This window comes from Vidua chalybeata, chromosome 7, assembly GCF_026979565.1.
Source record: "Vidua chalybeata isolate OUT-0048 chromosome 7, bVidCha1 merged haplotype, whole genome shotgun sequence".
Classification (NCBI taxonomy): domain Eukaryota; kingdom Metazoa; phylum Chordata; class Aves; order Passeriformes; family Viduidae; genus Vidua; species Vidua chalybeata.
Window position 1 is genome coordinate 17,081,602 of NC_071536.1, and position 14,849 is coordinate 17,096,450.

The 14,849-nt window shown below is 40.2% G+C and overlaps 1 protein-coding gene across 3 annotated transcripts in view; it reads right to left on the reverse strand.

Moving 5' to 3' along the window:
• Positions 1–10,314: 10,314 nt before the first annotated feature.
• The window catches only part of MTX2 (metaxin 2), a 29,203-nt gene continuing 24,668 nt past the window's right edge, over positions 10,315–14,849 (reverse strand). For all 3 annotated transcript variants that reach the window (XM_053948312.1, XM_053948314.1, XM_053948313.1), the window contains 5 exons: positions 14,290–14,382; positions 13,548–13,586; positions 13,030–13,155; positions 12,332–12,408; positions 10,315–10,804 (listed from right to left, as the gene is read on the reverse strand). In XM_053948312.1, coding sequence (XP_053804287.1) covers positions 10,597–10,804; positions 12,332–12,408; positions 13,030–13,155; positions 13,548–13,586; positions 14,290–14,382 — 543 coding nt within the window. In that variant the 3' untranslated portion in view covers positions 10,315–10,596. The remainder of the gene's footprint in view (positions 10,805–12,331; positions 12,409–13,029; positions 13,156–13,547; positions 13,587–14,289; positions 14,383–14,849) is intronic.

Consider the following 14,849-nt stretch of genomic DNA (forward strand, 5'->3'; position numbering starts at 1 on the left):
AAAAAAAAAGGAGGTTTCCTGAGGTTCAGTGGTCTGGTTTTCATATGTTTTGTGCATATAACAAAGTATTTTGGATGCTAGGAAGTGAGGCAAGGTACCAATTAAGGTATCAATTAATATGAGACATATGAGACCAATGTTTTGTCAGGTGACTGCATGAAATTCAGTGATGAACCTTTCATGGTCCAGGTTATGTTAAAAAGGGTAGTTTTAAAATAGCCTGTTGTACGTCATCAGTTGATATGTCATTTTCCATAATTCATGAGCACTGGTGCAAGATTAGACAATGGAGCCTTGAGTGAGAATTCATTAATTTCCTCCATGGTTTTAGAAATGTCAGAGGTGCAAAGCTGAGAATAATAAAAGTCAAACTCCTTAGATATATCTACTGTGCTAGGAAGAATATTACTCTGAGCATCTCTGATAGTATACAGTGTCTTAGTGTGCATGTGTCTTTAATTGGTATGCAAGGAGTTTATCTGCTTTACTGCCTGCACTTATCAGAAAAGATATAAAATGGGATGGTGATAATGGCTGCCTTCAAAGAAAAAGATATGTTCTTTCAAGGGTGTAAGTGCAATAAATCTTTCTGCTTTAAGGGCTCACTGGAAGCAGAAAGATTCTGTTCTGCTGACAACTGAATGTGGGGAATTTTCCCAGGGGAAAACAAATCACATTTCTCCATTCAAAATATAGTAAAAAAAAATCACTGAAATGTGATACTCCAGAATGAATATTACAGTATTTCCCACTGAGTCCTTTACCAGTTAAGCATATTTACAGTTCTCAAATGGTTAATCAAAGGTGTCTGGCACTGAATATGTTTAGAATACAGTTGTGAACTCCCACAGTAATCTGCAGTTCAAAATTAAAAAACAAAAGACTAAAAATAAGTGGTCAGCTTTGGGTCTTTTTTTAAACTATACTGCAGGAATTAATTTGCCAGGAATAAGAGAGACAATGCTGAGGTCATTGCTATTCCAGAACCATTCTGCACATCTGTGGAAAGCAGAGTTAATACTACCGGTACCTACCACGTCTCAAAGGGATCTTTTGTGAGTCGAAATCATTTTATTTACTCTAGAAAAGCCCACATTATTCATAAGAATCAAATGTTGTGCCTGACTGTTACAGCAAAACAAAACAGACAAGGATGTTTTAAATTAATCTGTCAGTATGGTGCTTTCCAGTGCTCACTTTGTTCATGCAGCCAGCAACTGATGTTAGCATGAATTTAAATAATTCTTCTTGCTCTGAATAATGACCATGAAAGTTGAGTAATGGTATCTAGGAAATATCCAAACTTTTGAGGAGCTGCCTCTTATCTATGACTGTTTGCTTGCTCCTCATCTCCCCCACCCCTAATTGCAGGGAGGTGCTCCACACAGCATATAACTGAACATAATACAATTTGATTTGTGTTGCAGCGTTCTCCAAAGAACAAATCTGTAAAATTACAACATGTGAAAGCTTAACACAATGATATAAAATGGCAGTGGCACGGTTCATATCTTAAACTGACAGACTGATGGTGATTATTGCAAGGACAATGCCCTGCATATGTCAAACGATTTGCAAATAATTTATGTCACCTTATCCTCCATTATTGTTTTTGCAGAGGACATAAACTGTGTCACTAATATTAAACTGTCGGCAAAAAAAAGCCTACCTCAGCTCTTTCCTCGCTGAGAATGCAAAGACATCTGCACAGAGACAAACATGCATATGGCCATCATTTGTCCAACATCTTACACATTGTGAAGGTTTTTTACTTGAAATGCCAACCTATGTGGCAGATGATGTATGTGTTTCTTCAGTCCTGTGATTACCAGCACAGAGCTGCTCTGCAGTGCTCTTCACCTCATCAGTTCCACAAGCTGCACTCCAAGGTGTGTGAAACATTTGCAGGGAGATGGCATCTGACATGCAGCAAGGCAAAAGCATTCTGGTGTGAATATTTGACTCCAGATTTTGTTCAAATCAGGGTCAGATTCTGACCTGGAGAAATTAGTGTGGGTAGAGATTTAGCACTACAAAATAGCAATTTGAAAATGGGAATGAATATATTTTAAAGATGGGGAAGCAGAAGAAAGTGGTGCTGTCTCCTGGGTGACTCCCAAGGGGCTGCGAAGGAGAGGGGAAGGGGGAGGGCTTTATAAATGACCTGGGCTTTATTCTTTTGGAAATAAGCAGAGGAAAAGGCAATCTTCGTCATTTCTGTTTGTTAAGTTGCATCATCTCAACTGCCGGGTTCTTTGTTTAGGTTTTGATGGTTCATTTATTACTACCAAGAAATGCCTTTGAAGAGTGATTTTCAGAGGCTGTTGTGGTTAAAAAAGCAGCAAAGAATGCAGTGTGGTGGTTGGAGCGTGGAGCTGGGAAACGAGCCTTCAGCCTCCCGCTCTAGATTTTGCCCTGCTCACATTTGGGACAAATTACTTGCAACTGTTGTGGCTTGACTTACTCTTATGTCAGGCAGGTTTTGCTGCGTGACTCATCCAGTTGGTTAAATTCACCAAGTATTTCATAATCTTCAGCTGGAAATCACTCATTTGAAGATCAGTGACATTTCAAATAAGATGCATCAAATAGTTTCTGTTGGCTTCAGCGCAAAAAATGGCTCCAAATCACTGTGGTGAGACGGACAATGCACTGACAAACTCACTGAGCTAAGGACTGGAAGGGAGCTCTATTCTCTTGCTGCTACTAATTTTTCCTCTTTTGGATGCCTCATTTAAGCATTTTGCACTTTTAACTCCCTCAGGAGTGAAGAATCTTCTCCTTGCCCTTCCAAGTTTTTCTCGGCCTGCTTCTCATTAAATCAGAGTTCATGGCTACATTGATAATTTTTTAGTGTTATAAGACATAAATGCCAATGAAATTTGAGAGAGCTGTATTATCTATGCAAGTTTTAATCTCACTTCCCATTCTTTCAATGTTGAATTTTGTCAAGCTTAAAAAAATCCCAGTTAACACCAATTACTTTGTTATTGCAATTGTTTGTGATTACTGAGTTAGAAAGCAAATTTTAGGCATTTTAATTTTTTGGAAACAAAATGTTTCTCCTCTGGCAGCAGCTTTTGGACTCCCTATAGACACACAGAGCAGAAGGATGTAAGCTTTTAGGATGACTCTGCCTAAACAAATCCTTGAAAGCATGTTTGTTTCTCTACTCACTCTAAAGGGATTTTACTGGCACAAGAAATCTCTTTCAAAGCAGAGGGAAGAATAGAGTCCACAGGTGTGAAAACCTTTCCCAGGAGTGGGACCCTTCCTTTTCTCAGTGCAGGAAGACCTTGAAGCATGAGAAAGGGCAGGGGAATCACAAAGGATATCAGGGAGAAGGGGCAGCAGGATGGGCCCCAGGAAGATGCACTGAACCAAATGAAAGTGCCTCCATAGAAACAGGTCTGCAGGAGCTGTCCTGTGTGTGTCAAAAGCATTTCCATCAGATGAAGGGCAGCTTTCTCCACAGCAGTGGCTTTGGGCTTTGCCTCAAATGTGCTTTGGCACAACAGCAAGACCTTTGCACTCACATTTGCATGTAATACACAAGTCATGGTCAGGCCTGTGGTCTTTACACACACGTGCAGAAACCTACCTGTCTTTTGCAAAATGTTATAACCTACAACAAAACAAGCTGGAAAGTTTATTTAAGTAGTTAAAAACTTACCCTTCCCATAATGCCCCCAAACTACTGATCTTCATCAACTGGTTCCTTAAACATGCCACAACACAGACTTAAAGCTGCAAATGAAAGAGATCATGGTGATAGCCAGTAATCTCAGTTATACACTTCTTTGCTAGGAGGCATCATAGATCAAGGTGCTACACACTTGTGAGGGACGGAGCCAATAGAAACTACAGAGGAACTTAAGGGAGGAATTTACAGGAATTAAGTTAGAAACAGCAGTGGACCTAAACAAAAGTTTTCAGTGTCCTGACAAGAAAAGAAAGGGGCTAGCTCTTATCTAACGGTCCGAGTGATAACAACGGAAAGATGAAGGATAATTTCCACAAGATAATCTCATGTAATAATCCTGTGTGTTGGTGAAAAAACTGTTGATCTCAGCAGTGAGAGAATGTTATAACCAGAAACAGATGCCTTCAAAGTCAAGAAACCTGGACAAAACTGTACTTTGTAGCCAAAAGTTGGAAAAGATGTCACCAGCCATGAGACTGTGGCAGGGGCAACCTGAGATGTATGACTAGGGAGGTGGACTTGCTGTTGACAAATTCTTGGCAGGAAGAAGTGACAGAAAATGTAAATTCATGCTGAGAGAAGACAGCCTTGGAAGAGATAAATGCTTTGGGGACTGGGTGATGCCATAGTTTGGCCAGACCAGCTGGGTGATGATTGGTCTTCTTTGCAGGTCTACAGAATTTGTCATGGCTAAGCTTCACTGATTCCTCCCCACAGTACCTACAACAAGGTTCATTCAGATACATTCTGGTGATTCCTGCTTAGCCTCAGAAGATGGTCTTTTGTTTGCAGCAAGCCATTTGCTGCTGTTTATATTTTCTATGAATGATCATCCTTTTCATTCTTGTTTCAAGTCTTTCTATGTGAACTGAGAACATAAACCCTGGAAGACTGATGATTTGAGCAGTGATTGTAGGGAAGGTGACCATTATGCCCAATATTCCTAAGATCTTTAATTTTCTTCTTAAGTGCAGAATAAACTTCTAGGTATAAAAATCTGGATGAGAAAACATATACATGACACAAGACTTACTTAGAAAAAAGTATCTTTATTGACAAACTGGGTTACTGAGAACCCAGTACTATCAACCCACAGCAACTGCCAGGAGAGGGGTGAGTTCATGTTGACCTCTCATGTCAGCTCATTGTTTCAAGTCAGCTTCTGAGCACATCGGCTTGTATACAGGAGTTACTTTGGCTGCCATAAATGTCATGTGTGGCATTGATGGCAGTCCATCTATGTCAACAGTGTGAAGTTCTTTTTCTCAACTAGCACCAAATTTGAGGTCTGCAGCAATAGATGGGAATGGTTGATACTCTCTATGGAAAAAGCCTGTCCTTTCTTTCTAGATAATGAATTACTTGGAGCCAAAAAGGGTCTCTAAAGCTCTCACTTTAAATTTTTTCTTGTAAGTCTCAACAAGCGAAGAAACAACAATCAGTGTTTTCAGAGGTGAGGCATCTCTCCCAGGCTGAGTTCTTTGACCATAGTCAAGGCTAACAGCCAATTTTTACATCTCATTTATGAACTCAGGAATCAGCACTTCTGTGGGCACTGCTACACAGCAGCTCCTCAGCTGCCCGCAATGGCTGTCAGGGAGGGGATGTGGTGTCACTGCATTTGGTGGCTTGGGGCTCTAGCAGCACACACAGACCTCATTCCAATGCAACCACTTCTGTGTAGGCCAATCCTTTCTGTAGGTGAGATACATGTGAAATACACCTGATTAGGCAGCTGTCATTTGTGGGCCCTTTTAATGCCATAGGTGCCTAACATTCCCAGTATGGATACTGGGTGTGAACTTCACTCTATCGATGTCACCGATTTTGTTTCCTGCACGCCTGTTACTGCCTTCACACAATGGTATTTTGCCAGGCTGGTAGCTGTTCCTGTAGCAAAACCTTCCAGCCTAGACAAGCCCTAGAAGCTTAGAGTGTTTCATTTCTTTCGAGGCAGTTACACAACAGGCCTCAAGCTCCCTGCCAAATGCTGGTTTTTTACAAAGTTGGCACTGGGGATGTAAGCCAAGCATCACAAACCTGTAAAGCAGATGAGTACATGTTAGTCAGTGAATGACAGAGTAGATCAGCCAGGAAGTTTCAAACTGCATCAGGCTAGAGCCTGACTTTGCTAATGCTTTCTACTTCCTACTCCTACTTTTATCCTAAGATCAGATAACGAGTAGCAGTTTTTCTTTGTAACAATTCATTAATCAGAGAAATGATCCTTGCTGGTGTTTAGATGTTTTACTTAATTTGGTACTTCTGGCCTGCTGCCCCAGTAGTGCCAAAATTATTATTTCTCACCCAGCAGGTGATAAATAACAGCTTCAGTCATGATTAATACCATGAATTTCTCAACCTGACTAATGCAAAAACTTCAAACCTGCAGAACAAGTGGGTGCTAATTGTTGTGAGAGCCATTGGAGCTGCACTCTGCTTATAAAGAAAGAAAGCCACAGGAAATGAAGTGTTTTCTAGCAGCACAGCTGATCCTAAGAGGCATCATTAAGTGCAGCTCAGCAGCATTCTCCATGTGTAAGGCTATGCTAGCCTCTTTTTTTCCACAAGACTGAGCTTTAAGTACATTTAAGAGGCAGGAGATTGCCAGGTTGTTTTTCTTTCCCTAGGGAGGAAAAGGAGAAATAAAACAAAAAGGCAGAGAAAAGAGCAGTTTAATATCTCATTAACACCACTCAGTACTAAAATTTTTTTAACTGATATGTGAAAAGTGATAGATCCTAGCAAAAGCTGCTCCCACCAAAACCCCTTCACATGTCTCCCTTGAAATCTCATCACATAATAAAAGGCAACATCAAGAGGCTACCCAGTCAAGGAGAACTTGCTTCAAGGAGAACTTGCTTCAGAGAGGGACAGGAAAACCAGAAGATCAGGGAGGACTGTGAGCTGGAAACAATGATCCAATATTATAAATTAGCCTGTGGCTGAGACCCTGGCCACTTTCAAATCACCAGCTGGTTTGTTACAGCCTGTGGTGGAGTAGGGTGGTTGCTCCTTTTCCTGTGCTGTACTTAAGAGTGGCACAGGGCACACAGGATCCACAGTCTAGCTGTGTGTACAGTGCTGTGCTGATCACGCCAAGAAGACCTTCACATGTGGAACTGGCACTTTGTATATTTCTGATAGGAGCAGACACCAAAATCCAGCAAGGACATGAGCAGAGAACTCTGCTGAGGGGGGTCTGTGCTGAGCAAGATTAGCCCACTCCACAGTCCCAAAGAAACATCTTAGGAATGGAGAAGCAGTCCTGTTTTCACCAGGACTTCCCCAATTGTTTTAGCTCCATCAGGTGAAGAAAGTGTCTGCTACTTTCCAATTTGAGCACATGCCTATGAAGCTAATTACTTGTGGAAGGAAAAGACTATAAGAAGCAAACCACAATGGTCAGGTGATTTGTACTGAGACTCAATTATGTCTGTTCACTTGTAGCTCTGAGAGCTTTTGTGACTGTGTGCTGTTTTGGTTGGGTAACTCCTGCACTCCCTTGTAGGGCATATTTAGAAGGTGAATGAGAATCCATGGTACAGTTGCTTCTGACATTTTTTTCTGTTAGAAACCTAAATATTGTCTTACTTTGGGGAAACTTTAGAAGTTCCAGCTATCCCTCTTCACTCAAAAATAGCTGTAAGAACTTTGTAATTTTGAGCCTGAAAAGCTAGGAAAGAAAACCATCAACCATCATCCCCAGTGTCCTACTATGTGATACAAACCATAGGCCTTCCTGGCCTGATTCCTGTCTGGTGCAGCAGTTGTGCTTTAGTCATGGGAGATTTCCTAGAAACACCCACAACTCAAGAGTAAAATTCTCACAGACTGCACATGCACAGCCTTGTCTACTAGAGGGCCACTCAGACCACCAGAAAGCCCTCGCTACTTTGCCTCGGAGAAGGCAGCTCAGTGTCCTTGCTCAATCCTCTTGCAAGAAAGGCTATGGGGTTGGGGTTGGTTTGGGGGTTTTTCCGCCCTTGTTTTATTGCTGGTGTTGTTAGAACTTTTCATTCCCTTTCCTGAGCTGTGCCCAGCATTTCAGCAGCAATCTGCTTAAGTGTCCTTTGTAGGACTGCAGCTTCACTGAGTTAAAGCACAGCTTGCCAAGCAAGCATTGGTCCTTGGAGCTCAGCCCAGTCTGCTCCACAGCACCAGTCATGCTACCAATGTCACTTTAAAAAGCATAATGGTTTCTTGTATTTATGAAGTACAAAGTCTGTCATTTGGCTAGGATTTTAATAGCTAGTTTCAACACGGGTAGCAAAGCCAAGATTTTCCTTCTAAGTTTAGATATCACCTAGAAAGAGGTGCAGCCGCAACTACAAACCAGCTATGTAGCAAATATGCCATACAGAAAGAATCCTCTTCAGTCAAAGAAGTAAGGAATGCTCTTTTCCATTTAAATGAAATTATCAAAGTCATGCACGAGGAATGAGGGGTGGTTAAACTTTCAGAAACTTCAGTGTAACTTGAGAGCTCAGTCTCTGCTTGTCCTCTCACTTCAATATTGAAGACTTGATGTGATTTGCCTGTCTCTGTATCCTTAAGTAGAGTCTGAGTAGCTCAGGTGGATTTACACAAACTTTGTTTGCAAGAGATCAGTATCTTTTGCCCAACCACTTCCACAGCATTTATTTTCTAGATGAGACATTCAAAGCAGGTTAATGCATATCGCTCTGTGGGGTTTTTTTACTGCTCTGGAGTTATAAAGCTCACTGTATGCTACTGCACAAAATCTGCAGTAACTTGCTGTTCAGCATTCAAGGTGTTGTATTACCAGAGCTTGCTCTGCCTCACCTTGCCAGAATACAAAAAGTTTCATTCAATGCTGTTTCAAAGCAATTGCTGAAATTTGGCTACAAGGTGGCTAATAGCACCTAAGCCTTGAAAGAGGAGGAACACATGCCCACCTGCACTTTTTCAGACCAATAAAAATTAATAGGTAGGTTTAGAAATCCATTAAGTAAATTAGTCCTGTAGTTCAGTCTACAGGTAGCAGAATTGTGAAAACATCAGAAGCTAGCTTTAAATTTTTCCTTGTGAATAGCAAGAGGGTTAAAGACCAGTTTAATTACCCTGGATTAAGATACTTGAGCTTTCACAGAGGATTTCCCTATCACCACGGCATGCTAACTTTAGTCTGAGTGCTCAAAGTAGCATGTATCACAATATTCTCTCCAAACTTAAAAAAAAAAAAGCAAGTTTGAAAGAAATGTCTGGGTTCTCAGCTACCAACTGGTTTGATAGTGGAAATGGTCACTAAGCAATCAAGAGCTGATGGGGTTTAGTTTAAAAAGGTATTCAACATAGAGACGTGTGAAATTTTAAGACTGAAATGCAGGACAATCTGCTTCTCCTAGCAAGAGTGGTTTGATGAAAGACCAAGACACCTTTATACACTGATACTTAGTGGATTTGACTGCAGTAGAACTTAAGACTGTTATATCAAAAAAACAGGCAGTAAGAATTCAGCTCTGTTTTCCAGTCCAGCTGGCAAGAATGGCTCCCCACAAAAGCAGTGAGTAAGCAGGAGTGGTTCAGGAGCCTGTCATGGGAGATGCAGCCAGTCCAAGGCATGCAACTGCTTTCTGCTCAGTTTTTAGGAGAGAAAGAAATGGCAGCCAAAACCTCATGACCATTGTATAACCATTTATAACCTGTGTTATAAAGTGTTTTAAGTGTTCTGACACTGAAGCATATAATCAAATGGACATATTTCAAAGTAAGAACACAATGGTTCCAACAAGTCAAACAGCCTGAGCTGGTTCCCAGCTGTGCCCATGACTTCCTGAGTGCACAAGGTTTGTTTCTGCCACCAGCATGTTCCTGGTGGTGCTTTTGGAAAAACATCACGTACAACTGACACAGCAGAACAGAGTAGTACCACATAATGCACTCAAAATAATACTAGTCAGATCAATCCTTACCTACACACAAGAACTCTCCCTTGGAAAGTTCCAAGTTGCCAGAGTTTTTGGAGCACCACAGTGATATTTGTTTACTTTTGTATCATTGTGGCTACGTGTACCAAGAAAAATGCGGAGGCAGAAGGACCAAGACATGCCAGCCACAGGCTCACAGTGACTCCTTTTTCTATGAGAACCACATCTGGTAGATAGATCAAAGTTCAGAAGCAATGTCAACATACTGGAAGTGGAAACAGTGAGGCAGACACTTACCTAGCAAATAAGTTTCTTAAATAAATTGCAGAAAAAGCTGGGGATTAAAAGTGGGAAACTACATGAAGAAAAAAAATTATAATCAAAAAACCAAAGATGAATGAGAGATAAAAGCAGAGGCAAGACACACACAAGATGAAGAACTGACAGCCAGAAGGTACTTTGACACAAAAATAGAAACTGACTGAATAAGATCACATTAATTGTGTGCTACAGAGCTCCAAGACATTTTTTTCACCCAATTTCCGAATAAATTTTAGCTGAGGCAGACAAACATTAAGATCTCTAATGCATACTTTCATTCCCAGCCTAGTAATTCTAACTAGTTCACAACTTTCTTCCAAGTGTCCTGTCAAAAGGATCCCACTTGTGAACTACACAGAAATTAAATTTAGCAAAAGAGGCATTTAGAAAGATCGGAGATCAACTTTCAGTGTTTTATTTTTTGAAACAGATACAATATTTTCCCAAGGTCACTTTACAGTAGGTGGCATACAGGCTATTAAAATGGAAACACTCATACAGACATTTCAGCTTAAATGTGCACAGTATATTCTACAACACAAAACCTGTATTTAACATTTTTTCTTGCTCCAGAATGATTTGGCAGCTTCAAAAAGCTAACACACATTTCCATTCTCAAAATCAATTTATTGAGCAATGATAAACCCAAAACTGCAATGTGATCCAACTCAAGCACCATGCTTATCTCAGCAAGGGCCTCTTGGAAGATCGGGCTGCAATTGTAGAGCTGTCTTTCTCATGACCCTCAAAGTACTGCTGCTCTATTCGCCGGCAAAACGCTGTGAGGTTACTGTAGTTCTTCACTTTTTCAGAGAGTTCATCAGTGATTAGTTGAGTAGTAAGGATTGTGAATAGATGTCCAAACACCAGAGCATCTAATTCAGTTGGACTGGGGGGAAAAAAAAAAAATCAACCAAACCAGAATTTTGGAAGAGAAGAAGACAAGTATTTTGGAAGACAAGTCCTGATCAAGAAAAGAACCGTGCTGTTCTGAGTAACCTTTATCTAGCCATGCAGTCTAAGAACTGGGATGAAATCAAGCAAGGCTAAACCAAATGTATGAAATCTGTGTGCAGGGTATGTTAAGAACCCTGCTCGTTCTCAGGATGGCATTTTCCTTGTTTTAGGGAGTTTGGAAATGTGGAAATAACATCTCTTAGATCAGACACACTTACTGATCTAGTTTCAAACCATGCTCCACCTTGTAGTCTTGTAACAAGGGCAAATGCTGATCAGGTGTTTTGTGGCTCTTCTTTTTCTTCTGCAGATGTGTGTTAAGAAATCCAACAATTATCTCACAAGGGGAAAAAAAAAGGGAGATGAATGGAAGCTTATGACCCCCGTTCCTTTTTTTTGTGCTCTGCAACAGTTTGGAACTATTCAACTAACAAAAAAGGGAGTTCCATGGTGGCAGCAGCTGGAACCATCCCTTTTCTGAAAGGGGATTACACAGAAGAAAACAGGTATTTTGGGAATGTTTTAGGTATGATGACCCTTCTGACCTTGGACCTTTGAGTAGTCCATGTATGTAAGTAGTCCATGTAAAAAGAATTTTTTTTCAAATCTATTAATAACTTCAGAGTCCCCCTTTACTAACATTCAAAGCCACAATGCAGAGAAGTAACCAAATGCTGCCATTTGATGACATCTCTCTGTTCAAATGCACTAAACTGAAATCCAGACCTGAGCATTTCTAGACTGATCTATGCACAGGAGACAAGAGGGAGCTAATGTGATGTTATTTAAGTCTGTAACATTTCCAAAATTGTGAATTATTGGAGAGAAAAAAAAATTAGAAGAGCATATTGCAATTGAAAGAAACTGGTGAGATCAAAGGACATTCCATGGAGGTCAAGTAATTTCTTTTTTCTCTCCTGGCAATGTGAATCTTGTTTTTCACTTTGCATTTAGTTCTTTGTGGATAAACTACCTTCTACCCCAGTTCTTAGAACTCACAGGCACCCTCATGCTAATTCAGTTCATTCAGAACTGCTTCTCATGTTAAGACAAGCTGTCCTTGTCAGGTTGGTACAACACACATTCACTCCTCTAGCAGAGAATGTTACCCAAGAAATATAAGTAAAGCTTTAAATGTATCATTTTTAATAAGAAACTAACTATATAAAAATGTACATTTGTAGCCTGTATAAGTTGTGGTGGAATCTGTAGAGAAGACAAGCAGGAGTAAAATGAAATCATAAATACAACAAATTTACAGAAGCTGTCCCTTTAAAACCTTTAAAGACTTATTCCTGAAATTTCATGTTTAGATTCCAGTCACACATTTGTATTTTTACAACTAATCACACAGCTTTAAAATAAAATAGGAGTTTTATATAAATACATTTTTATGTATGTGGGTATATACCTATATCTCATATTGCTGGATGCAGTATTTCAATGAAGAGTAACTTACTGCTTATTGAAGAAATATGGTTGTGTTCCTAATCTCTGGGAGAGAGCATGACAGCACTGATCTACATCTTCAAGCACCTATCAAAATACACAAGAAAGAAAGATCCATATTGTCAGGAAGTAACACCATTCCAAGAAATAACCTCCTTATTCTATTGGCACCGACAGTGGGAACAAGGAATGTAACATGTTGGAATATCAAAAGCTGTTAAAAGTCAGTCAAACCTATACAGCAGGCAGGTAGCAAAGTGCTAATTAATCTAACATTTGATATAAGGCAACTCTGATTAAGTGCTTCCCATAACATTTACAACTAAGCTTAATGAAAGGTACTGACTTAAACCCCACAACCTGCCACAATCCCACAAAGAGAGCCTATCAGCATCATACAGGAAGCAGGGCACAGAACACACAACCTATTTTCAGGACTATGGCCGAAACTAACACCGACAGAGTTGTACACTCGTAGCAAAACATCCTTCCTTGAATCCCATCAGGTTGCACATATTTAAAATGTATCGCTGCTGAAGGCAAGTATCTGACCCCTGATAATGTTTAAAGTACAAAATATACATTTCACTACATCTGTTTCAGGAACATGCTACTCTCCAATGCCTATTAAAAAAAAAAAAAAAAAAAAAAAAAAAGAAATCAAAAGGAAAACAGGGTAAAGAAATAAGGTTCATTTTTCATACTTACCTGTTCAAGTGTCTTTCCAGCCCATCCGATGGCTTTCATCTTTCGCCTGACTTCCCACTGCTTCTGATAGGACAAAATGCGGTTAAGAGGCCACGGGTAAGGAGAGCCATACCTTGGGTGAGTAATCTGGTTGAAAAACAGAAAGGTACTGTGTTATAATACAAGAAAATACAGATACTCCTTGAACAAAACAACTGATATTTAATCATTTCTCTCAGAAAAGGAGCTGCAGAAGAGAAAAGCAGCTGTGTGTATGCTGTAAGTATTTGCACAGAATCCACTGTTTGCAGCATAACTATTTAAAGCTATTATTTCAGAAACATAAACAAAACCTGTACCTATTCTGCAATCAGCTCCCTCCAGTAATACAGCTTCCCAAAAATGAAATTAAAGTGAAAAGACTTTATCATTAATGGTATAAAATCCCATGTTTCATTTATGAGTAGGGACTTGCAGTTGTGAGCAAAAGTGTTTTCTCATTAAATTTTAATTAAGATGAATGCTGTGGAACCACTCACCTCCTCTACTGTAACATCATCACACCACTGGAGATAGAGCTAGGAAAAGAAAGAACACTTACTAAAACTTCCTAATAAAAGAGAATACAGAGACAATAATTTTTCACTGGTAGAATTTGCTTTTCTAAATTAGATTAAAATTTCCATTTCATTTCTTCTCGTAGACCTTTGATGTACAAAAGAAATTAAAACTGGAAGGCAAAAGCCCAGCTGCTAGACCTTACTTCACCAGCACCAAAACTAAGTTGAGACCAAAAGCCTGCTCCTGTTGCCCATACCACACCCAGCTCCAGGCACAGGTGACCAGCCCTCAGCTCCTCAGTCACCTGCATCCTCCCTGTGCTTCCAACACTGCTCCCAGGCCAGGACTGAGGCACCTGAACTGGCCACAGACAGGCAGCACAGAGGATCCCAGGCTCCCAGCACGCACAGCATGCACATGGGGACAGTGACAGCAGGGTGCCTGGCCAGCCAGGGGTGCAGTAGGACCCCAGGAACCACTGGCATTTTCTGGTCAGTCACTTCTACAGCTGTGTGCCACACTTGACATAGGTGAGGGGAATCACATGTGGCTACAGGAACAGGTTAGCAAGCAATCCACATTGTAGGAGAATTTATTCCTTATTATTCATTTCACCTCAAAAGCTGACAACCTAATCTGGAACAACACTATTTCCACTACAGGGAAAAATCCTAAAACTTTCTTGCCTACAGTGTGTAGAGTTACTAGGGTTTGCTGTACCTCTGCTGTCAAGAGCATATTATTGACCAGTTCCATGTAGGCTTTCATCTCAGCTTTTTGGACTTCATCCAACCCATCACTGAGAGAATGGCCCTAACGGGGAAAAGAAAAAAAACACACATGTAAGGACCGGTATTGGAATATTCAGCAACATATGACCCAAGGACCTTAAACATCAGTGAGCTTTGGCTCACATCCTATTCTCTTACATAGTTCAATAAAAAATTACATTTGGAAGTTTTACATACAGTATCCTTTACAATTAAAACCAAATAATCATAATGTAACTAATCTAATCGATAAGAAACCTAAGCTAATCTACAAGAAATTTAGACTATCATCAGTTATAGATGAGCACACTTTGAGCATACAACCTCCTGGTTAGTGTATCCCTATGGCAAGAAGTAAACACAAATTTACATCTGTGATACAGATTCAACTTCTCAGTGAAAACATGGCATTTTTTAAAATAGAGGAGAGGGCTGGGGGTGGGAGAATAAAGGCAAAGTTGAAAGGTATCTGACATTTCAGGATTTAAAACAGTCAATTCTAGGCTTAAG